This window comes from Carettochelys insculpta, chromosome 7, assembly GCF_033958435.1.
Source record: "Carettochelys insculpta isolate YL-2023 chromosome 7, ASM3395843v1, whole genome shotgun sequence".
NCBI classification, from domain to species: domain Eukaryota; kingdom Metazoa; phylum Chordata; order Testudines; family Carettochelyidae; genus Carettochelys; species Carettochelys insculpta.
Window position 1 is genome coordinate 71691093 of NC_134143.1, and position 23243 is coordinate 71714335.

Consider the following 23243-nt stretch of genomic DNA (forward strand, 5'->3'; position numbering starts at 1 on the left):
TTTTTGAGAAGATTAACAGAAGTTCACGTGATCTGTTATACAGTCAGTTCCACAGAAGTCACTGGTCCTTTCCTTCTGGCTTTTCCGAATCTCACTAGGGAGCTAGGGCATTATTTCTGAATTTTGCAATAGAAACTATTACATTTGGTTCCCTTTTAACAAAGGTAACATTACACAAGTACCAGGATCTAATATCTCACAATAGAATTGAAGGACGGCCATTCAGTGAGAGCACATGGTGCAAAAACTAGTAATTTTGCAAGATCTTTATATTTAAATCCTTAAATTATGGAGATTTGAGCATTTATGTTTGGAGCTCCTTTTTGTTCAGTAAATTACAGTTTCTTTTATCCTTCTTAATGATTCATCTCTGCTTAGGCATCCTAGCACTAATAAGCAGTAATGTTACTCTATTCCTGCCTTCCTTCCTGTTAGTTTAATAATATTGAAACCATCCCTATCTGTGGTTAATGAAAATGCTGTTGGTGGAATACTGAAAAATGCACAGCCCTTTCTGCGTGGTGACTTCTAAAATCAGACTTGTCTCATGAAAGAGCAGCTGCAAATAAATTGCCAGACTCTCATTACCATGGTATTTGTGTATGAGCCTAAATAGTACAGTCAAGAGCACTTAGAAAGATGTGTGAGGGGGAGAGATCAAGTTTAAGACAAGCAGATCTTTACCAGGCTGTTTAGTTCTCAGAGGGAGCTAAAATTTTGATGAGCAATATTGTCAGATCTGGATCCAAGTGACCCAAGAGGCCTTGACATCCCTAGGTCTTAAACAAGGCAAGTTGTATGATGGGGTTACAGATAAGTGTCTATTGACAGAACTTGAGGTAAATAAGGGAGGATTTTAAACAGACTAGAATTTCATACCAAGTCACTGACAGATGGAGAGGGAATTAGTAAGGACCAGTCACTCAGTCACAAACCTTCCTCCGTAATAGTTCCAGTCCTGTTGGAAGTTTTATACCCCTGTGAGATAAATTATGCAGTAGGTAAGATGGTTTCATGGGAAAACTGTCTCTGTGTTGGGTGGGAATTGATTTAAAAAGTCCTAATCAATTGTGAAACGTGTTTCAGTGAGAAAATTAATCATAAAATGATAGAAGTGGAAGGAAACTTTAAGAAGTCATCAAGGCCAGTCCTGCATTTGTGGCAGGACCAGGCACTGTCTAGAGGCTAGACTATCTCTGATAGGAGTATTTTTTTAAGAGCAGGTTAGACAAACACCTATGAGGGAAATTCCGCAACTTGCTTAGTCAATTTATTCTAGTGTTTAGTTACCCTGTTAGGAAGTTTTTACTAATGTCCAACCTAAACCTACTTTAGAATGATAAATGAGACTTTTAAATCATTATTTGTGCAGTATGTTGAAAAGAATTATTACTGTACTGCTGTGATGGAAATAAGTTTGTGTCCCAGAAGCGTATCAAACATAAAAGTAAATGCTAAGAATTGTTATACTGCAGCGTAATTATAGAGAGGTTCTCACACTAGAAGTGATAGGTTTATTAACACTTCCATTCTTACAGCATTACAGATGTTAGAGATTAAAAGACCTCTTAGATTGTTGTGGGTAACTGCCTTTTCCAACCTGCTGTAAAACACATTTGTATGTAGAAGCACTGCTCTCCCTTTTCCTAGGATCTGGCTTTATTAACAAAGAATTCAAAATTAATGAAGTCCTTCATCAGGACTGTTCAGCTTACAGCTCTCGAGAGCTACTCCTACTTTCCTGTTCTCCAGTTGTAGTAATAAGGCACCTGACTAAGCGAATCAGCAGCCCATTCTAACCCTTCACTTGCAGGATCAACTTGGGTTAACAGGGTGCAGTGTTACAGGTGGATATTATTAAGTGGTCAGTCATTTCATCTGTCCAGCCCGTGTGGGACTGTTTAGTATGGTATATTCATTTTCCTTGGAGTTGTGAATTTGCAGTATAAAACTCCTCCTGGGTAAATATTTGATATCAGGTATCTCTCATTGATCATCCTCCATCCACTCCAGAATTGGCACATCAGAATTATTTCTTTTGTTGGATGAGGTTTCGTATGAAGTCCATCTTCACCCATCAGATGATGACAGCAACTTTCTGTGCTGTGTAAGACTGATTGTGCTGCCTCTTCTGCATCTAAATCTGAGCCAGCCTTTTTAGGCGACAAATCTGAGGAACTCACTCAGATTGAAGTGACATTAGAGGAGGTTTTGGAATTAATTGATAAGCTGAATAGTAACAAGTCTCCAGGACCAGATGGCATTCACCCAAGGGTTCTGAAAGAACTCAAATGTGAAATTGCGGAGTTATTAACAGTGGTTTGTAACCTATCCTTTAAATCCACTTTGGTACCAAATGACTGGAAGACGGCCAATGTAACACCAATATTTAAAAAAGGCTCTAGAGGAGATCCTGGCAATTATAGACCGATAAGTTTAACATCAGTACCAGGTAAATTAGTAGAAACACTAGTAAAGAGTAAAATTGCAAGGCACATAGAAGAGCACGAATTGTTGGGCAAAAGTCAGCATGGTTTCTGCAGAGGGAAGTCGTGTCTGTCTAATCTATTAGAATTCTTTGAAGGGGTTAATAAACATGCGGACAAGGGGCACCCAGTGGACATAATATACCTAGATTTCCAGAAAGCCTTTGACACGGTCCCACACCAAAGGCTTTTATGTAAATTAGGTGGTCATGGGATAGGAGGAAAGGTCCTTTCATGGATCGGAAATTGGTTAAAAGACAGAAAACAAAGGGTTGGAATAAATGGTAAATTTTCACAATGGAGGGGGGTAACTAGTGGTGTTCCCCAGGGCTCAGTCCTGGGACCGATCCTGTTCAACTTGTTCATCAATGATCTAGAAAATGAGGTAAGCAGTGAGGTGGCAAAGTTTGCAGATGACACCAAGTTGTTCAGGACAGTCAAAAGCAAAAGGGATTGTGAAGAACTACAAGGAGATCTCAGCAAACTGAGTGATTGGGCAGCAAAATGGCAAATGAAATTTAATGTGGGTAAGTGTAAGGTAATGCATGTTGGAAAAAATAACCCAAATTACACGTACTACATGATGGGGTCAAATTTAGCTACGACAGATCAGGAAAGGGATCTTGGAGTTATAGTGGATAGTTCTCTGAAGACATCCACGCAGTGTGCAGCGGCAGTTAGTAAGGCAAATAGGATGTTAGGAATTATTAAAAAAGGGATCGATAATAAGACAAAAGATATCATACTTCCCCTATATAAAACTATGGTACGCCCACATCTCGAGTACTGCGTGCAGATGTGGTCTCCTCACCTCAAAAAAGATATATTGGCATTAGAAAAGGTTCAGAAAAGGGCGACTAAGATGATTAGGGGCTTGGAAAGGGTCCCATATGGGGAGAGGCTAGAGAGACTGGGACTTTTCAGTTTGGAAAAGAGGCGATTGAGGGGCGATATGATAGAGGTATATAAAATCATGAATGGTGTGGAGAAAGTGAATATAGAAAAATTATTTACCTTTTCCCATAATACAAGAACTAGGGGACACCAAATGAAATTGATGGGTAGTAGGTTCAAAACTAATAAAAGGAAATTTTTCTTCACACAGCGCACAGTCAACCTGTGGAACTCCTTGCCCGAGGAGGCTGTGAAGGCCAGGACTCTATTAGGGTTTAAAAAAGAGCTTGATAAATTTTTGCAGGTCAGGTCCATAAATGGCTATTAGCCAGGGATAAAGTATGGTGCCCTAGCCTTCATAACAAGGGCAGGAGATGGATGGCAGGAGATAAATCACTTGTCTTCTGTTCTCCTTCTCTGGGGCACCTGGCATTGGCCACCGTCGGCAGATGGGATGCTGGGCTTGATGGACCTTTGGTCTGACCCAGTATGGCCATTCTTATGTTCTTATGTTCTTATGTAATTATTTTGTTGGTGTAGTTTATAGCAGTTTCCTCGACAAAATAGGGTATATCAGCAAAAGATGTGTTTGGCATAACTGCAGCAACAGTGGGGCTTTTGCCAACATAATGTTATTAGTTAGGGAAGTGATTTGTTCACACACCCAACTGATACAGCTATGCCGACAAAACTTCTAATTGTAGTTCAGGCCTCAACCTAGCCCATGGAGTGAAGGCTCTTAGTTATTTGAATGAGCTGCTTTAAAATGTTACAAGCAGTGGAGACTGGAAACATCTGAGACTGTGAAGGTAGGCACTCAAAGCCAATTTACAGATTGGAGTGTAGGTTAATGTAGGTTAAAGTGTGTGTGTGTATATGTCTTCCCTGATGAAGACACTCAGATGCTCACATCATAGTTCAATGTTCTGTAAAGTTTCAGGTGTGAATCAGACGCTCATTGTATTATACATAAAATGGGTTCTATTTTTCTGGTTGGTTTGTTTGTGTGTTTGTTACATTAATTTAATTCAGTCAAATTGTTTTTTAGGTTGCCATGCAACTGGGGTAGAGATAGGTGAGCAATTCCAAAGCTGTTTCTAAGGTACATTAAAGTTCATGGAGTTTTACAAACATTTTCTGTGTATGCATGTAGGACAGCTTTTTTCCAATGAACTTTGATAATATTTTTAAATACATTCCAACTATATTATTACACAATAAGCTGGAAGGATGAAGAAAGGAAACTGTCCAGTTGTACATTTAATATATGTAAATATGCATAATAAAGAATTTTTTATGCAGGAGAACCTACTTGTAGAGAACCTCCACTAAGAGTATAGCGTAAGAAACCTCAGTCCATTCAAAAATACTTAAATAGATTGAAGACCCTAAGAAATTTTACCTTAATAGGACCTTGGCTCCCAAGTCACTTAGGCACTTTTGAAAATACTGCCTTCAGTTTGAATTCTGTTCATTTAAAAATTAATTAAAAGTCATTTCAAGTCCTGCACCTGTCCCAGATTCCCCTTCAGTTTTTTGTGGGGTTACAATCATATCTTATTTTTTAAATGTTTTTCCTCCTCCATGTTAACTATGTTAAAGACCCATACAAATGAAGAAACTGGTTCATTATACAGTGTGGTCTAATGGATATGTTAGTGGCTTGGGACATATGACACTGTGCCTTTTCCTGGTTCTTTCACTGGCCTAAATCTTTAGCTTAGCCAAGTCATGCTACCTTTCTGTGCTCCAATTTCCCCACCTATAAAATGCGACTAATTATATTTGCCTCTTTGGTAAAATGCTTTGAGATCTACAGATGAAAAGTGGTATGTAAAAGCTACATGGTGTTGATATTATACACTTAAGACAGTGAAATGACTAGTTACAATATGCTACTAAATAAAGATATTAGATAATGTTTTAACTCCTTAACCCTAAGGCAAAGAAGTGAGGAACAATACTTTTTCCTCTGATCTCTTCTAAGGAATGGAAATTTTAGGTGTTGTATGTAAAAATAATAAGAAAAAATATTCAGACAAAAGTATGGCATTTAGATTGATGGTTTGCTTTTAGTTCATCAAGATGTAACAATTGAAAATAGTGAAATTGTGTTGTGGTGGTGGTGTTCAGTTCCTTTTCCTAAGAATGGCCATTGCTTTTTGTACCTAGCTCTACACGTTTAGACAACTTACTTATTTCAGGGTCGTGCTACCTGTTTTTTTCTGTAGATTCTATAACTATAATTATTAATAATGCAAAGAAAGAAGGATGCTGTTAGCAAGACTGATTAATACAGTAGAAACCGATATGGCAAAAGTTCTCCCAAAATTAAATCTGCAAGATCAGATGAATGTCTAAGTGCATGTGGTCATATAATTTCACATCTGCCATCTGTTTGTGTATTCACACGAGTGCACATGCAGGTTGGCCGGCAAAGGTGTTGAGGCCATCTGTAATAATTTGTCAGTTAGTGATCTAAAACTAAAAGCAAATCAAAGCTCAAGATGTTTTTAGTCTACTTTGAATGTTTGGTTGGTTGAATGCAAACAGCATTACGATAGCCATTTTGGCTGTGTTGTTTCCATTACTACATGTAAGAGTTGGTCCCATAAAATTGTGTAAAACTGCACACTGAGATCGAAGTTATGGATTGTACTGTGTTGACATTGAGAGTGGGTCATGGGAAAAACACATGTTGCTTGTCATGGTGCCCGAATAAATCACCAACTGACAAACTGCTAATCTGCCAACGTGTCATTTCTTCAAGAATCAGAGTGTTAGAATGAAGCTGTTGAAAGGGTAGCACTTCACTGAATATAAGCTGTGGTTAAAAAGCTGCATTATTTTGCTCCTTGTTCTCACAGTCTCAGTATAGCTGAAGACCTCCTTTGTTCAGCAGCTTCTCAACATCCAAATAGGTAGGATCTGATTTTTGCTAGACTGGTATAAATTATGATACTATTTTCCTCTTGTAATAGACCCATTTATTCTGGGGTCTTAAGGCACTTTTACAAGTTTTAATAATGCTTCAAACACACCATGATATAGGGAGTGTATTGTCATTTAGAAAATGGAGAAGCCAGAGGCACAAGTATAACGAAAACTTTACTTTCATAACTATATGCACAATTGCTCTGAATAAGCTTTGTAAATCACATATTTTAGCAAGCTTTAGACTAGTTATATATGTTAACTGCTTATCAAAAAAAAAAACAAGCAATCCTGTAACTTCTTAAAAACTAACAATTTTATTTATTAGGTAATAAGGTTTTGTGGGTAAGATCGTCTTTGGTCTTACCCACAAAAGCTCATTACCTAATTAATAAAATTGTTAGTCTTTAAGGTGCAATAGGACTGCATGTTTTTTTTTGTGAAGCTACAGACTAATACGGTTATCTTACCCCTCAGAGACTGCTTATCAACGTGTGAATTTCTGTTTTGTATGTGCAGTTGTGCTGGTTGTATATACACACTAGGCATGTGTTTGTGCACAGGTATTTGTGAAAATCATCTCAAAGAGCGAGTTGCCCCTCATCCTGACTGAGCCAGGAGTAGAACCTAGAAGTTCTAGTTCACTTTCCTCTGCATCATGAGCTTCCTTCCAGTTCAAAATCTGTGTGTCCAGAGAGAAATTGAGCAATGCCTCAAAGGGTCAGAGAGATTGTGGGAAAATAAAAACAGTGGGGAAAAACAGCAAATTGGAACTGTTGCAGTGCTTATGTATGAATGGTGCTGTAGGGTATTGGATTTGGATGGCAGTTAAATCTTACCTATCCTGTACCTATCTCATAGAGCTGGAAGGGACCTTGAGCAGTCAAGTCCAGTCCGCTGCCCTCATGGCAGGCCCTATCACCATCCCTGCCAGATTTAATTTTTAATCTATTTGCCCCAGATCCCTAAATGGCTCCCTCAAAGATTGAACTCACAACACTGGGTTTAGCAGGCCAGTGCTCGAAACCCCATTTCCTTGCACTTTTTGGAAGTTATTGAGTTTCATTTGAACATGAGCTTTCTGTGCAACCTTTTCTTTCTCCTGCTTAACTCCTTATTGGAGAGCTAAGTCCATATTTTAGTATGGTGATCTGTTTCCATGAATATGCTGTGAGGATTCCAGTTAAGGACTATGATTCTCAGTTGGCTATAGCTGAGTGGGTGGTTTGTGAAGAAGGTCTTCAATTCAACACAAAACATTTCCATTTTGTTAGACTAAACACAAGCACTCTTGAAAACCAAGATGATAATTTAAAATAATTAGTCCTGTTCAAAAAAATGCTCTGCAGACTACTAGAATGACCAGTTAGAAGGAAGATTCACTAGAAATGCAGAGATGCCACACCATAGAGTAGCAGCCATTAAGAAGCAGCTTTTATCCATATGCAAATCTATACATATTAAAACTCTGTTGTTAAGGATGTTGCCTCAAGCCTGGCATTTTTATACAGCAGAAGAAACCTTTTTGCCCTAAATTGCTGAATCTGTTACCAAGTTGTGGCCAGGAAGCCCTGGCTTTAGACCTCACTTTACCAGGTCTGTTTATTTTGATATTGCAATCTGACTGATCTCCCATATGTCACATAGAGTTTCCTTGAAATAATTGGCAGGGGGTGGCAGGACATTACCACTTTGCAACAGCAGTGTTTTGGTGGGGGATTTTTAGATTGTTTATATTGTTGTTATGCAGAAATGTACAGCACTGAAAAGAAAAATAGGACAGTGCAAAGTGCTGCAGAGTATATTATATCATATTGCTTCTTAAAGGGTGACAAACCCCATTATTACAAATCTTTTTATCTTTGTGAATATGAGAGGCAGAGCAGGCAAATGCTCATCAGATGCATGATTGAGACCTAACTAATTGGGTTGTACACTGGGGATATTTTCAAGGGCTTGAGAAGAAATCTTCCACCCAGGCCTAATCTGCCAAATGGAGGTACTAGGCCTGTCAGCCCAACTGGTTTTGTCAGGAATCTCATGTATTGAACGTGATCTCTTGGAAGCGCCTAAAGCCAAACCAGGTGATTGGTTGCTAAAAGTCCAATGCTTAGACAAGTTCCCTGTCTGCCCTCATGGCTCAGCGCCAGTCCTGCAAGCATCTGGCATGTCCATCTCTGCAGCCCCTAGGCTTGGGTGGGGAGACAGTCTCTGTGCACTTCTTTGGCTTCAAACAATGACTCCACAGCTCTCATTGGCCAGGAACTGCAGCAAATGTGAGCTGCAGGGATGGTGTGCAGAGTTTCCTGCCCTCTGCCCCAACCTAGGCACCAGAGGGAGGGATGTCCTGGCCACTTCTGGGAGTGGCCAAGGACTGTGGGGGAGTGGGGGCGGGGGTAGGGCAGACAGGGAATCGGCTTTGGCTCCACTGCACTGCCAGATGGAACTTGGAGCCTTCAAAGGGAAGTACTGTCCTCCAGAGCCTGCACCCTAAGCCCACTCTTAGAGCCCAAATCCTCTCCTGCATCCCAACCCCTTGTACCAGCCCTCAGTCCTCCCCTGCATGCAAATGTTCTCCCACACCCTATCGCCCCTTCTGCATCTCAACCTCCTGCACCAGTCTGGACCCTTCTTTGCCCACCCAAACTCCCTCCCAGGGTCCACACTCTCTTGCACACTAACGCTCTGCCTAAGCTCAGCCCAGACCCCTCTCCCATATTCCAAATCACTCAACCTGAGCCCAGAGCTGCACCCACTCCCATACCACAACCCCTCCAGCATCAAAGGGATGGGGAACGGAGTGAGCTGGAATGGGACCTTGGGACAGAGCCTCATGGAAGGGGCAGGGTAAGAGTATTGGTGTGCTGAGACTAGGGGCCTGGCCACTCCTGGAGTCTCAGGAGTGCAGAAATCCTCATTTATCTGAGGAATATCTGCATGAATATCTGGTAAATCCATGTGATCACAGATTCACTGGATAAGCCAAATAAAGCATGGTTTTATGAAGCCCAGGGGATGTAGACCCCCACACAGGGTCCTCTGAATCTTACCCCACTTCCATATGTATCAGAACTGCATCAGTCTCTGCAACTACAGGGTTTCTACAAGGGATGTCTGTTCCTGCATGGTGAAGATGTGGGTATTTGAAAATACCCTGTGATTCAACAGAAGATCTCTTAATTAATGGATAAAAAGGTCTAACCCCTAGAGAGAGAGATGCACATTAAGCAATAAAGCAAAATATACTTAGCAGAGCTTTTCTCACTTATTGATTGACGCTGCAGTATGCCAAAAGGTTTCCTTCCTGTTAAAGAAAGAAGATGATGATAAATAATCCTGCAGTTTCTTCTCATTGGGAATGAATATACACGGAGTCAAAGAAAAAACAAAACATGATTTCATTTGAAGATGTTTAAGACTCTGAGAACTAGAGTTAATATAGGCTGAAATATCAGTCATCCTGTACAGCTTCGTATGAGTGGTCTTGTGGTTAAGGCAACAAATGAAGAGTCAGAACAGGGTTCTACTCCTGGCTGTTTCCTCAGACTTCTTGTGTGACTTTGAACAAATCACTTAGGCCCTGATTCAGTAATGTCATTTATCAAGTGCTTAATTTTAATAAGTTAGACTGAAGCATGCGCTTAGGGTGAAGCAAGTTAAGATATTATGCTTTGCTGAATAGGAACGTACATAAACACATTGGTAAATGCTTTGCTTGAATTGAGGCCTTAAACAAGAGCAGCCTGATTTTCAAAAGTTCTGAGCATCCACTGTTTTAACACAATTTGTTAGTGCTCAGCACCACTGAAAACCAGACCTCCTTTCTTAGGTGTGTAAATATAGATTAGGTTGCCAGTCAGTTTATATTGATATTTTTCATTGAAGCCACACACTTGCAAATATACAAACCATTTACTCTAATTTTTATTATTGTTGCTGTTGTATTTTATTTGGTGGTGATTTCTCTCTTCAGTTGATATTTTAATGATTTTTTTCAAGTTAAAGCCCAGATCCTTGTATTAATGCTTCCATGGAAGAACTGTTCTCCTTTCCACAATCACCTGATGGAGGCTCTTGGCCTGTTGGAATACATACTTCAAGCATATCTTAATGTGCAATTGGAGGGACAGTTTTACCCTCTAATCCCTATTGACTTTAGCAGGAAGTACACCTGGTCCAAGTATGTTTAGAAAACTCACCAACTGTAATGCACCTTATGTGCAGAGCCAGCACCCTTTCTCATGTTCCCACAGTCTGAAGTAAATGTAATACCTTCAGCTGAGCTCTGGGAAGCAGAAGTGCTTGAGCTGCAATTGATGCTCAGAGCTGGTCGTGGCTACTGTGACCAGGGGGTCCAACTGACTTGCTGAGACTGTGGGTAAAGCAGTGGGATGGGAGATGAGAGTGGCTGGCTCTTTACTCTCAGAAGGGACAGGGCCATGGGTGGAAGGGGTGGATCTGGGGGGCCAGCCCTCAGTGGTGCCCAGCGTTCAGCATACTGGTTTCCCTTCTCAAGTCCTCAGACCCAGCTGGAGAGTACTGGGAGCCCCAGGCCCTTTTGAGTCAGACTTGTTGTTACTACTGTTAGTCAAACACCTTTCGCCAGCACCTTATGGCTATCCACAAAGTATTCATGAATGTGCAAATTAATTTATGGAATAATTTTCATAAAACAGCAAACATGGAGTGGCACAAAATGTGGAGGCTGTGCTCTGGTAAGGGAAAAAGCATTTTACCCCATCCTAACGTGATCTCCTCTGACCAAACCATGAAGGGTGTTGACAGGCTCTGGAAGAAGCCATGTTACACCTTAAGTGGAAGGACACCATGGTCTCCACATGGTACCTTTGAGTGTGCAGCAGGGGACGTAAAGAAGGAAATATGCAGATCCTGAAGAGCTGTCTACTGGTCCTCCCCAAATCCAACACACCTCAAATTTCCTGAACCATGCAAGTTGCTGCAAAACGGTTATTACAAAATTATTTTTTTACAAGTATTAGTGGTAGTGGTATATACCTTAACTGCTAGGTAGGGGCCTCTTTGAAACCCACTCGAAAGCAGCTGAGTCATTCGTTTGAATTTCTTCAAAAGTTGTTTCCCATTCCTTGGTGGATATTTGTATGTTGCAGAATGGTTCTCATTCTCTTTACCATGTATGCATGTTAACCAGTGCTGTACAGTGTCACGTATGCTTCCAAAATGCTTTGCACAGAAAAGACCAAACTTGCTATCTAGGTAAGTCTAGGTGTAAAGAGTAGGATTTAAGTTTTGAAGTACATGAGTTAGATTGATCAGTACATTAGGTTCTTGATGGGAGCAGAGCCCAGATTTAGGGCAACATTCTACTCTCAGATCCACATAGGGGATATCTTCTCTGATAACCTGCAGAAGAGTGGTGAGTGCGAAGGGAATGAAATAATCTTAACAGGAGAAAGATGGCACCAGGCTACATAATAACCTGACACCAAATCAGGTATGGTCAGTAATGACAGAGCCCTAAGCCACACAGAGCAAAGGCTGTTCCTGAGTAGAGTATATCTTCCTCTGGGAGACGCTCGAGGGATCTCTCTCTCCAACACTTGGGTAGCTTGTCATGCCAACAGAATATCGCTGAATTGATATAAGACTGGTTTGTGACGTGAAGGCCAGAATTTTGCTTGTAAGATGTATAACTACTAACTGTACCTCCTCTGTAAATCAATTTTGAGCAGTATTGTGGACCAGCCGGCAGACTGGCTTTCAAGCTCTTGGAAGGCAACAGCTCCAGCAAACATTCAGATCCCAAATGGTGCAGCGCTGTCGCGGTTTTAAAAACAGTTTGATTTTTTTTTTTAACAGGGATCCCAGTGTAACTCCTTCAAGACTGGAGTGACACTCTGCATCTGCATCTGCCTCATGTGAGTTAAAAACCTGGCAGCAGCATTTTGCACAAGCTGGAGCCTCTGTAGAGATTTTTTTTTTCTTTTTCAGGAAGGCTATAAAATTGCTACCGTTTGTGTCTTGGCAGCAAAGGTAAAAAAACCAAGAAAAAAAAAAATCCCCCAACCATCCAGAATCCACAGTAAAGTGCATGAGAATTCCATACGTTACTGTACAACTCCTTTTCATTCCAACACATTCTAATACGTACCGTGAAGGGAAGCCCACAATCATCACTGTCTTAAAGCCTACAACATTCAGTTCTATGGTACTGCTTTTGAACTTTCAACAGTGTAATTTGGTGGCAAATGATAATGTTAAGGGGAAGTTGTAAGGGTTCTCGGCTGGCTTCCGTTTTCCAAGCTTTAATTGTTCTTTTGCAATCCATTGTTACATAACCCTGAACACTGCGCACTGACTGCCCTGAGCTGCTGAAGCATTTGTCTGTTGCAGGACACAGACCTTTAAAATAACTTGTCCTTTTGTCTATGGGGACTGACATGTTTGTCAAGATATAGGTGGTCAGTATGAAAAAATGTAATATGTGCTTATATTTGCTGTAATTATCATACAGTAAAGCTAAGAGACCAGCAGAAACAAGTGGAAGATTGAATGGTTGTGTTTTGGTGGCTGTGCATATTTCACCTGTCAATACTTGTGGGTGCTTAGAGGTGGGGCATTGTCAAATGTGTGGGAGCTCGCAGCACAACGGATTCTGCATGGCAAGCATCTGTATCCCCCAATTAGTCTGTACCTGTGGCCACAATGACTAGGGCTTCGGGGGATTTACAGGAAAGTATTTAATTACTTTTTTCTCTTTTTTTAGTCATCCAGCTGCAGATTGCTCCTTACTGCTAAATTTGTGCACAGATGACTGAGCAGAATAAGATATAAAAACACATCAGTCCTGAGTACACTAGTACATTGCCATGGATCCCTGGGATTGGTACTATGCCCTAACTTTTAACAGTCTCTTGGAGGAACTGCTTCAGTGGGACAAAGCCCCACTCTTTAGCTTCAGGGTAGGCCTCCCAGCCTCAACTGCTTCGTAGGCTGAACCTCTGGACTCCAGCACTCCTGCCCATGAGCTCTGCCCAGCAAGTCCAGTTGAGACAGAGTCCTAGTTAGAGAGTTTTCCATTCTGCAGGGATTAATTTAACCAATCAAGTATTGCAGTGACACCCAACACATTTTTCAGAACAGAGTAGGATTTATTAGTCAACTGGAACACAGACCCGGAAGCCCCCAGCTTGGCAAAGGGAAATAAAAGTTAAAGCACAGCCTGTTTTGCTCAAGCTAGAGCAAACCACCAGCCGACCTGCAGTGGTTTACATTTTAGGTTCGTGTCTGTCTCCCAGAAGAAAGGACATAGTTTCCTCTAGAACCCCCAGATTTTATCATCTCCTGATCAGATCTCAGTCCTTCGTTCTAGAGTTGCAGTCTCTACTTAGTTTCCCTGCTGGAGGAGCCTCCTTCATCTTGGTCATTGTTTTCAAGTTATCAATGGGCTTACTTTGGGAGGTCGCTTTCACCAAGTTCCAGACAATTTCGCAACGATCCTGTTCGCTGTTATCAAGACTCCAAGGTGACGCCCGTACCTCATGTCCTGTCCTGCCTCTGAGAACAGACTTTGCACTGTCACCCAGTGGAGGAAAAAGTGTTAAGTGCAGAGGGAAACTGAGGCACACACAGGTTTCCTAAAAATACTACAGAAAATTCCCAGTTTGCCACATGTGTATGTAGATAGAGATTATATAATATGAATGTTACCCGGTGTTGTGACATGGTAGTTGCTGCATCAGTATCCTGTTCACAGGGTTTATCTCAAATAGGTGGATCACTTGCCTAGCTCATGTTACCAAAATGAGCAAGTACACAGCTTGTGTGAAAATGTCAGTGGCTTGTAGCTCATACTGGTTGATATAGTCTGTACTGTGGTGTAGAGTGTTGTCAAAATGGGGCGTGTGGGTTTGGAGAACTCTGAATCCATTCCCAGCTGTCTAATTAAGGGAAAGTGTATCTGGAGAACATCACAGTAATTGGAGAACACTGTTTATAGTCCATTTGCATCTTCCAAGAGTCTGATTTCCAATGGGTCTGTTTATTTCTTAGACGAGGAGGAAGACACTTATTTTCCAGGCGTCTTTAGGGATGACATCCAAACAATCTTTGAATGAGCTAGTGATTTAGGTTTTAAACAAGGCTGGGTCACAGAGGCAAGCAAATCCAAAGTTTATAGGTGAGAATATGAATTGGAAAAAGTTGAGGGACAGCCTTGTGGTTGTACCACCTAATCAGATCTGGATTTGATTCCTTGTATTGACGTGGCCTAGGAATTCTGTTTAGTCCTGTGCAGCAAGCTTTCTCCTTTTGGCTTTTCAGCTGCTTTCATAGGCTAGGAGGGAGGTCTTAGTGATGGATGTAGATTGGAAAGGGGACTGCAGTGCATAAAAAAATTGAATAAGGGTGTTTTATGGGTTACATGATGTGCATAGAATATGTGAAACCATTCCCCTTCCGCCTTAAAGATAGATAGAGAAAATAATTATGTTCTTTGAAAGGTAGCATTGTATTAGCAGCAGCTAAGCTTTCGTGGTCGTGTACCATTTGGATTGACCCTGAATCTTTTGTTTGCCTAAAGCGGATCCCAAAGTACTTTTCAGATTGTACTTGTGTCTGTAGGGGTCTCTACAACCATCTCTAGGCTCCAGAAATGGCAACTGCTCCTGTTTGAAGTGCTATGATAGCTGTTCCAGTCCAAGGATATTAGACAGACAAGGTGGGACCTTTTATCGGACAAGCTTCTGTAGCAGCAATGTAATGCTACAGGATTTTTAGAAGAAGAGAATAGTAGCATTCTGTACAGCAAGAGAAATTACAATTCCTTTGGGAATTCGGCCAGATTACCAAGGTGAAATAGCACAGCATTGTTAAAAGAATTTGTTTTGTCTGAATAATCAGATGACTCCTGCTTCAAACTGGTGGATGATGGGGACTGAAGTGAACTAGGCAGAAAATGGAGGGGCAGCTGTGTTGTGCACCTGGGGGGAGCACATACCTATTTATTTTTTAACATGACACACTTATGTGTTTTATGTAATCCTCAAAAGAGGAATAAAATATATATACAGACATATTGCTTTTAAATTTCATCTAGCCTATGAAGTGAGTAAAGTGGGGTATTTGACCACAGTGGAAGTTGCTGTAATACGACTCTGAGTCTCCAAATCTTCCAGTCTGGATCAACTGATTTTAGTGGTAGAGAAGGTTAACTCAGCACAGGTGCTATAGGAGATGTTACTCAAACACTGCTCTGCGCTGCATGTGCAGCTGCAGTGGGCACTGTGGCAAGGAGGCCTATGCTGGGAATGGGGAGGTGGGATGGAACTGGGCAGGGCAGGAGGGCCCCTGATTCAGGAGACAAATCCAACCCGACACAACAAGCTGGACATAGATGTGAGCTTGCTTCCCAGAGCTGGCTGGGTGCAGCTGAAAATGCCCTTGCCTCAGGGGAGCCTTTTAGGAAGGTGCTCACCCCCCATGTTTCATATCGTATAATTTTACAGTTTGTGTTGGGGGAGTGTGCCTGGACAATTGTGCGAGTGTGTGTGTGTCTGTGTTGAGAGAATGTGGGAGGCAGACTGTGTGTGTGTTGTGGGGAGTCTGCCTGGAAGATTGCTGGAACCTAAGTGAATGTATGAGCACACTGTCTCTAAATTGACCCTTTAGGAGCGTGATGCTTGTTCAGCATACCAGCAGCTACCATTCCTGAGTCAGAGACACCAGCATACAGGCTCCCTGTTCACACACCCAAGTTCAATAGAGACCCACTCAGGCACAGCCACCCCTTGCATCAGGTGAACTCCCTCAGTGCCTTGCCAGCCCTGGATCACCTTCCCAAAGTAGGGGAGACAAGTGTAAACCTGAGGCTTTCAGCTTCTGTGTTGCCTATTACTGAGGGGCCATTGTCGCAGATCTGGCTGAGGCCAGCATCAGCAGGAGAACTGACTGTGCCAGGGCTCCAAATTTGTCAGGGGGTCCTTTAGTGCAACAGTGACCAAATGAAAGATGTTTTTTTTCCAGAATAGGCCAAAAGTTTAAGCCGCCTCTCTGGAGATCCGATGTGTGAGGCCTGAAGGCCCCGGTCTCCTTGACCTGGCTGGTTGCAGGCCACAGCAAACAGCAGAGGGAAGTGAGAGCAAGTCAACCTGGGGAAGGAAAAGTGCATGTCGGTCGTTTGGAGCCTGGCCAGCAGCCACAGCTCTTCCCACATCTGGGAAGGCAAATTTGGGATGGCTGTAGGCCCCACAAGCTCGCTCTAGCATTGCCCCTGAGAATAGCTTAGGCATGTCTTTGTCCTATGCTGCTTTAATAAATGGGGAATCCTGGGAGTCTGTCTTGCCCAGATACCTGTGCTCCTTCTCATTTTTCCATCCCATGGGCAGAATAAATTTTATGTGCACCAAAACATGCAGATGTGCACCACCAGTAGAAACACTTGCTGCCAGTTGTGGTGGCTGTTGGTGCTCTGCTAATCAGCTGGGTGGCACCTGAATCTCTCCTGGGTAGGCACCCAAGTGCTTGCTTACAGGGGGCACCACTGGCTACAATTTGCCGTTATCGGTCAGCCCTTCATCTAGACTGATCTTTCATGATCTTTACTGTGCTGTTTCTAGACTGACCTCCTTCTACTCACTAGCACTTAGATCACATTCCAGGCTTTTCTGCTCAATCCTGTGCTCTCATTTATATTAGTTATTTCTGCCTTTTGTTCCCACCCACGAAACAATTAACCTGTCTGTTTCTACTGGACAGGGACAGTCCTATGCATCAAATGTCATACCTTATTGTATGTTTACCTCTAGTATAGTAAAAACTTGACTATTTTGTTAACTACATTATTACTTTTAGATATCCTTTACTATTAAATACATTAGCTTTAGGAGTGTGTTCAAGCTTGGAACGGATTGTTTTCTGAGTGAAAATAAGCCTTTGCTATAAAATACAATTCTTAGATTTCTGCCAGCCAAATGAATACCTGGGAAGACACACGTGACTGTAGAGCTGGGCAAAATCCTTTTGGCAAATAGTAAATTTACTGACAAATGCAGTCTTGGGGGAAACTGAAACTATTTGTGAATTTGAGTCAGGTTGGTAATTGTTTTTGCCAAGTAAAACCTGAAAGCAGAAGTTTTGTGATTATTACGATGACTCATTTTGAAAATGTCAGTTCCATTTTATCTTGAAAATGTCAATTTAAGTTAACATTTAATTTAACCCGAACAATATTTTTTCAATTTATTTAGTTGAAAAAAATTGAAAAAAAAATTTTCTTTGGTTAGAAACTGACAAGTTTTTTTTCCCTTGGAAACCAAAAATCAGTTTGCTCAATTTGGTTATATGTGGTTCCTTATTACAGACACCATAACCTGTACTCTGTCCTTGCCTGACATCCTGGTTTTCCTTCATGATCTTTTTCCTTTTCCATCTTTTTTCAGTAGTTTCATGTATAAGTTTTCTCCTCTCTGCCTTGGTCTCCCTTTTCCACAGCTTGTTTTTCTTACCTGTAGTAATGCTTTGGAGACTGTAGGTGTATTTTTTTATTGTTAGCATTTTTATGACTCCCACAGATGTTCTGGGCACCTTACAGTAAAGAATGTCTATGTTCTGAAGAGCTTACCATGCAAATAGGATATATGTGTATGACCCACACATCTGCGGCTTCCAAATCAGTAATACAGTGTGTACTACTTAAAATATATATTTCAATTAATTACAATGGGAATTACTCAATGTAAGTGCATTTTAGGGCCAGATTCTGAGAGTGTGACTGTTTTCCATGCAGCAAACCTCAACATACTGTCCACCGAAATACAATGAAACCATAAAATGATCATGGAATGAACTTAAGATTTGTTAAATAAATACATTCTCTCTGCATTGAGCGAAGCTATGTTTTATAAATTAAATATTTTTTTAAAAAAACATAGTTTAAAATCTTAACATTTTGATGCAAGAAGGTAATATCTTACAGGTTTCTTCAGTACCGTATAGTTTTATTAACAAGTTATATGCTAGCCTAATTATTGTATTTTCTGTGGACATCGTCATAGCCTACAATACTTACAAACACCTCCTAGCTGAATTCCTGACACTAATATTAGGCTGTGGAATTGCATCCAAAGTAACAGCAATAGTTTGACTCCCTGTCTCTAATACATGTGTATAGATAGGGTAGGGGAAGAAAAGGAGAAGCTGTTTGGAATATATTTCCTCTGAGGCAAAGCACTCTGATGGGCTGACTTAAATTTCATCTGGTGCATTTTGCTTTTGAAATGTGAACTGCATTTCCATTCTGCAAATGGCCTCTAGCATGTTCTTAATCCCATGAATCTCTGTAAGCACTGGAGCAAGTGAATCTGAAATAGGAAAGCAAAATAATGGCAGAACTGAGTGTTGTAGCATGGAAGAGGGGAGAGAGAGAATGGAATAAAATTGTAATTGCCTTCTTGTTTAACCATGATCTAGTTCTGTATTTTCTAACTGGAATCTCATCTTGGTACAGTGTATAAATCCCCTGAATATGAATCTCTTGGATTCGACCTGACCGTAGAAAGATTAGTTTCCATTGGATACCCTCATGAGCTGCTCAGTTTTGTTTATGATCCTGCATTCCCTACAAGGTAAATGACTAAGAGATATTGACTCAGTCTGTTGTGGCTTTGAATGTTTATTCTGTGAAGTTCATAGACATGAAATGTCAAGTTTTCAGAGGGTCCCTTTTAAGCCTGCAGTTGTGCACAGAACTTCAGTAAATTTCCCTAATTGACCTACAGTGACTGACATCCCTTGTGCAGAATTTTTGTACAAACAGATATGCCAACAAAGAATGAGAATGCTGTGAAAGAGGTCTGCTGAAACAGTTGCTCAAAAGACCTATAAAGCAAGAACATTACTTCGTTCTCAAAATGTGGGGTTGTGAGAATAGTTTTACAGATTATAAGGCTGCTTGAATGTTCAATAAATTATTTTAAATATTTTGAAATAAAGAATTCCTTCATTGTGTTGGAAACCCAAATACTGCAGCAAAGTTCTGGTGTGCAATAGAGATCCTGCAAGTGAAATTGATTGTGAAGAAAAATAAAATGGGTTTAGTTATGTTGAACTGTTCAAACTGAATTAAATGCAGAAAGTTTGTTTGCAAAGATTCATCCAAAATAAATTTAATTTTTTTAAATTCTGACACTTTTGAATAGTGTCTTGGTAGCAGAGGTAAGGAAGTTTGTCTTTGATAGCTTTTAATCTGATGTGTCCCTAAAATATTGAAAGTTGTTTCCATTCATGCCTTAGTTGTACTGGCTCCTGTGGAGGCTTCTATGGATTGTTTACTAAAATGTCAGCAGTGGGACTCTGGCTGCTGAACTCTGGTTTTCAGTCTGGTAGATGACTCCCCTCTACTCCTCACGCCTTGAGTGGTAGTGAGCCTACTGTCACACATTGTTATGTCCATTTTAGGAAGGTGGCCCATAGTGAAGCTGTCAGGAAGATTCCACTGAGCATGTTCAGTCAATTCACTGCCTTCATGGGGAGGAGAAAGAAAGGATGCCTCTGTGAGAACAACTTACAGCAAGAGAGCCCAATGTTTCCAGCAGTCATGGCATCACCTTTTCCCAAAGACTAGTGACTGGACAAATGAGCAGAAATATCTAATGCGGTTTCCCAAGAAAAGATGTAGTCCTCAAATTGGTGGTAGGAATGACTTTTTTTTTTTTTTTGCAGCTGTGACAGGGTATGTCTCGCTGTTGTAAATGCAGCAGAGAGATGCACAGAACTGGAGAGGTTCCTTCCCCCAGTCAGTGCTCCATTGCATCCCAGTGGAATTCTCAGGAATCACTAGAAGAAGCCTGAGATCTACACACCTTCCCTGATGAATATATAGCTAAGCTTTCAGATGAATAAAATGATCCTGTTTTAAGATCCATTGTGAGAGTAGGTCAGTTACACATTTCAGCCTGGCAACGAAGGGTTGGAAAAGGTGATGCCACAGCCCAATAGGATATGTTAGGACACGTTAGAACTCAGCACAATCTCACCCCCCAGTATTAGATTGTTTTGAATGGGACATAAAAGAACTGGTTCGAATGTTCTGCTTCAGAAAAGCACATGCGGAGCCAATTTTTAGTTTTGTTCTTAGTAGGTCATTCCTCAGCATGTTTCTGATTTCGCATCTTAAATTCTTTCCTTGACAGAGGCCTGGTATTTGATACACTTTATGGAAACCTGTTGAAAGTTGATGCCTATGGGAACATCCTAGTGTGTGCACATGGCTTTAACTTCATGAGAGGGTGAGTACTGACAACCTGCCCATTCATTGGTCATTGGTTCTGGCTTAACACACCATAAGGAAAGCAGGCCATTAGTTGATAAAAGAGATGCTGCTTTTTATTTTTACAGATTCCATTTACATATAAGAAATTTTGCGTGTTCTGAAGTTAATGGTATTTCCAGGTTAGGAAGAAGAGTCAGGATAGTACAGAGAGGCTTATATTTTCTAGAATATTGGAAATAGTTTAGGACATGGTTTGGGGAAGAATGTATAGGACTGGGGCGGGGCGCTTTTTCCCTGTGTGGGGTTATTCAATGTCAGCATCCTGTCATCAAGTAAAATAGTTCAGTTGTGTCAGCCCTCTCTGGAACAAGCAGAAGTCTGCATAGTACGAACAACTGCATATGGTTCAGCTCACCAGTCTCTGCTTAAAAGCGGTGAAGGATTGTACTGAGGAGAACATTCCACTGTCAGCAGGGAGGAAATGGAGGCTCAAACCAAATCCTAGAAAAACAATAGTAAGCACATTTCATCTCCATACTAAGAATGTTAAAAGCACACTGATGATAGCTTTCTGATGTAAGAACACAACATGATTACATTCCAGCATACCTTGGAGTGAAACTCGACTACACCCTTTCTTTCCATGAGCATCTTGAGACAGTAGCTACAAATATAAAAGTGAAAGCCAACATAATCCAGAAATTAACAGGGTACAACCTGGGTTGCATCAGCATCAGGATACATCACTTGTATATTCACTAGCTGAGTATTGTGCTCTGGTATGGAGCAGATGAAGCCACCAATGCCTTGTGGATATCCAGCTGAGTACAGTGATGTGGTGCATCACAGAAACACTTAAGTTGACTCCAACACCACAAGTACCTATCCTGTCTAACATCGCTTCCCTGCTGATATACCAAATTGTTGCAGCACTCTGCAAAGTTGAACAAATCCAGGAAAAACAGCTAGGAGTCCTATGGTACCTTTAAACACTAACAGCTTTATTAGGGCATAAACTTTCATGGGTAAAACCCACTACATCAGCTATATGGAGTGGAAATCACAGAAGTAGGTCCTAAATCCAAGAAACAGATGTCTTCCTATTCATCAAGACCTTGACAATGCCCCTCTATACCCCATTCCCCTGCAATGTTTTAAGTCCTGCATACTTTTCTGGGAACATTTGTTTAGCCTCATGCAATCAGGCTATGATCAGAAGGAAGCTTAGAAAGCACATTGGGCTAAACAAGACTTAAAAGTAGCTTGTGCCTGATCCTACAAAGAGTGTTCCTGGATTTGACCTTCCATGGGCATTTTGGTCAACCCTGACATGGATTCGAACCAACCACGATAGATGCAGCTATCTAATGCACAAATGGAAAATCAAGGACTCCCTTGTGTGCAAGTGGAGCTCCTCGTGATAGACAGTCAAACACTGCCAGTTTATAAATATGAAGGTGGCGTTTTTCTGCAATAAATTCTGCTACTCCTGATGCAGACATTTGGCTCAACCAACTCCAGGTGAAATTATAGCTGCTGCTATACATCAGCCATACTTTTAAAAAAAAAAAAAAAAAAGTGGAAAGTTTAAGTAAGAAAACGGGAGTGCAGTACTGGATGCAAAATTGTCCAGATAAGTTCCTAAACTCATAATATGAGATTAGAATTGATGGAATGGAGGAATAGTTAAATTCAGTAGCAACTGAACAGGAATCCTGAAGAGGTCATCAGACAGGCCTTCTGAAAAACTCATCTCAAGCTAGCAAGTCTCTGCAGTAGAAAGTAAAAACCTTAAAAATGAAAGATCAGATGTGTTCTCAAAGCTCTTGTATGTACATATAGTCTTCACAGACTCTGGTGGGCTTGGAGAGGTGTAAATGTGCCCTGCATTTGGCCCTACTACGTATGTAATGGCATGCTTTGAAAGCTAGTAGCATAATTCTGCCAGTGATCACTTAAAATTATTTTTAAGAGAATGAGAATAATTACTTTTGAAATGTTGCCACCTTGCTGTTTAATTGTGAAGAGCCTCATTATAGACTCCAACAGAACAACCTTTCACATTGCTGAAGAAAGCTGCATGTAGATGTTTAAAAAAACACATGGGCTGTGTCTACACTAGCTCCCTTCTTCGAAGGGGGCATGGTAATCAGCCTGAGCAGAGAATACTAAAGAAGTACTGTGACGAATATGCAGCACCTCATTTAAGCTAATTCTCCCCATGGCAACTTCAAAGTTGGCAACTTCAAAGTGCTGGCATGCCATGTAGCCGTGGGTACATCAAAGTACCTGCACACCTTTGAAGTGCCCTTGGGGAGTAAGGACATTTCAAAGGTTCACAGGTACTTTGAAGTGCCCATGGCTACACGGCATGCTGGCACTTTGAAGATGCTGTGGGGAGAATCAGACTAATGGGATGCTGTATATTCATTGCAGCTCTTCATTACTATTCTCCATTCAGACTGATTAACATGCCCCCTTCAAAAAAGGTGGCTAGTGTAGACACAGCTATAGACACTAGGGGAACATTTAATCAGTGTAAGTTGAAACAATCAATAAAAATGCTGTGGATTTGCGTATACCTCTGGCTATCAGCTCTGTGGCTGAGGTAAGGCCAGGGTCACTCAGCCAATCTACTTCCCTGTCAGATCTGTTGACTGTGTGAAAAGGGTGTAGTTTTT

General features: G+C 41.1%; 1 protein-coding gene across 7 annotated transcripts in view; it reads left to right on the top strand.

The window, feature by feature from the left end:
• The window catches only part of NT5C2 (5'-nucleotidase, cytosolic II), a 93838-nt gene that overhangs the window by 53915 nt on the left and 16680 nt on the right, over positions 1–23243 (top strand). For 4 of the 7 annotated variants that reach the window (XM_074999235.1, XM_074999234.1, XM_074999236.1 and 1 more), the window contains 2 exons: positions 18799–18916; positions 20483–20578. In XM_074999235.1, coding sequence (XP_074855336.1) covers positions 18799–18916; positions 20483–20578 — 214 coding nt within the window. The other 3 variants (XM_074999238.1, XM_074999239.1, XM_074999240.1) reach the window with 2 other exon arrangements.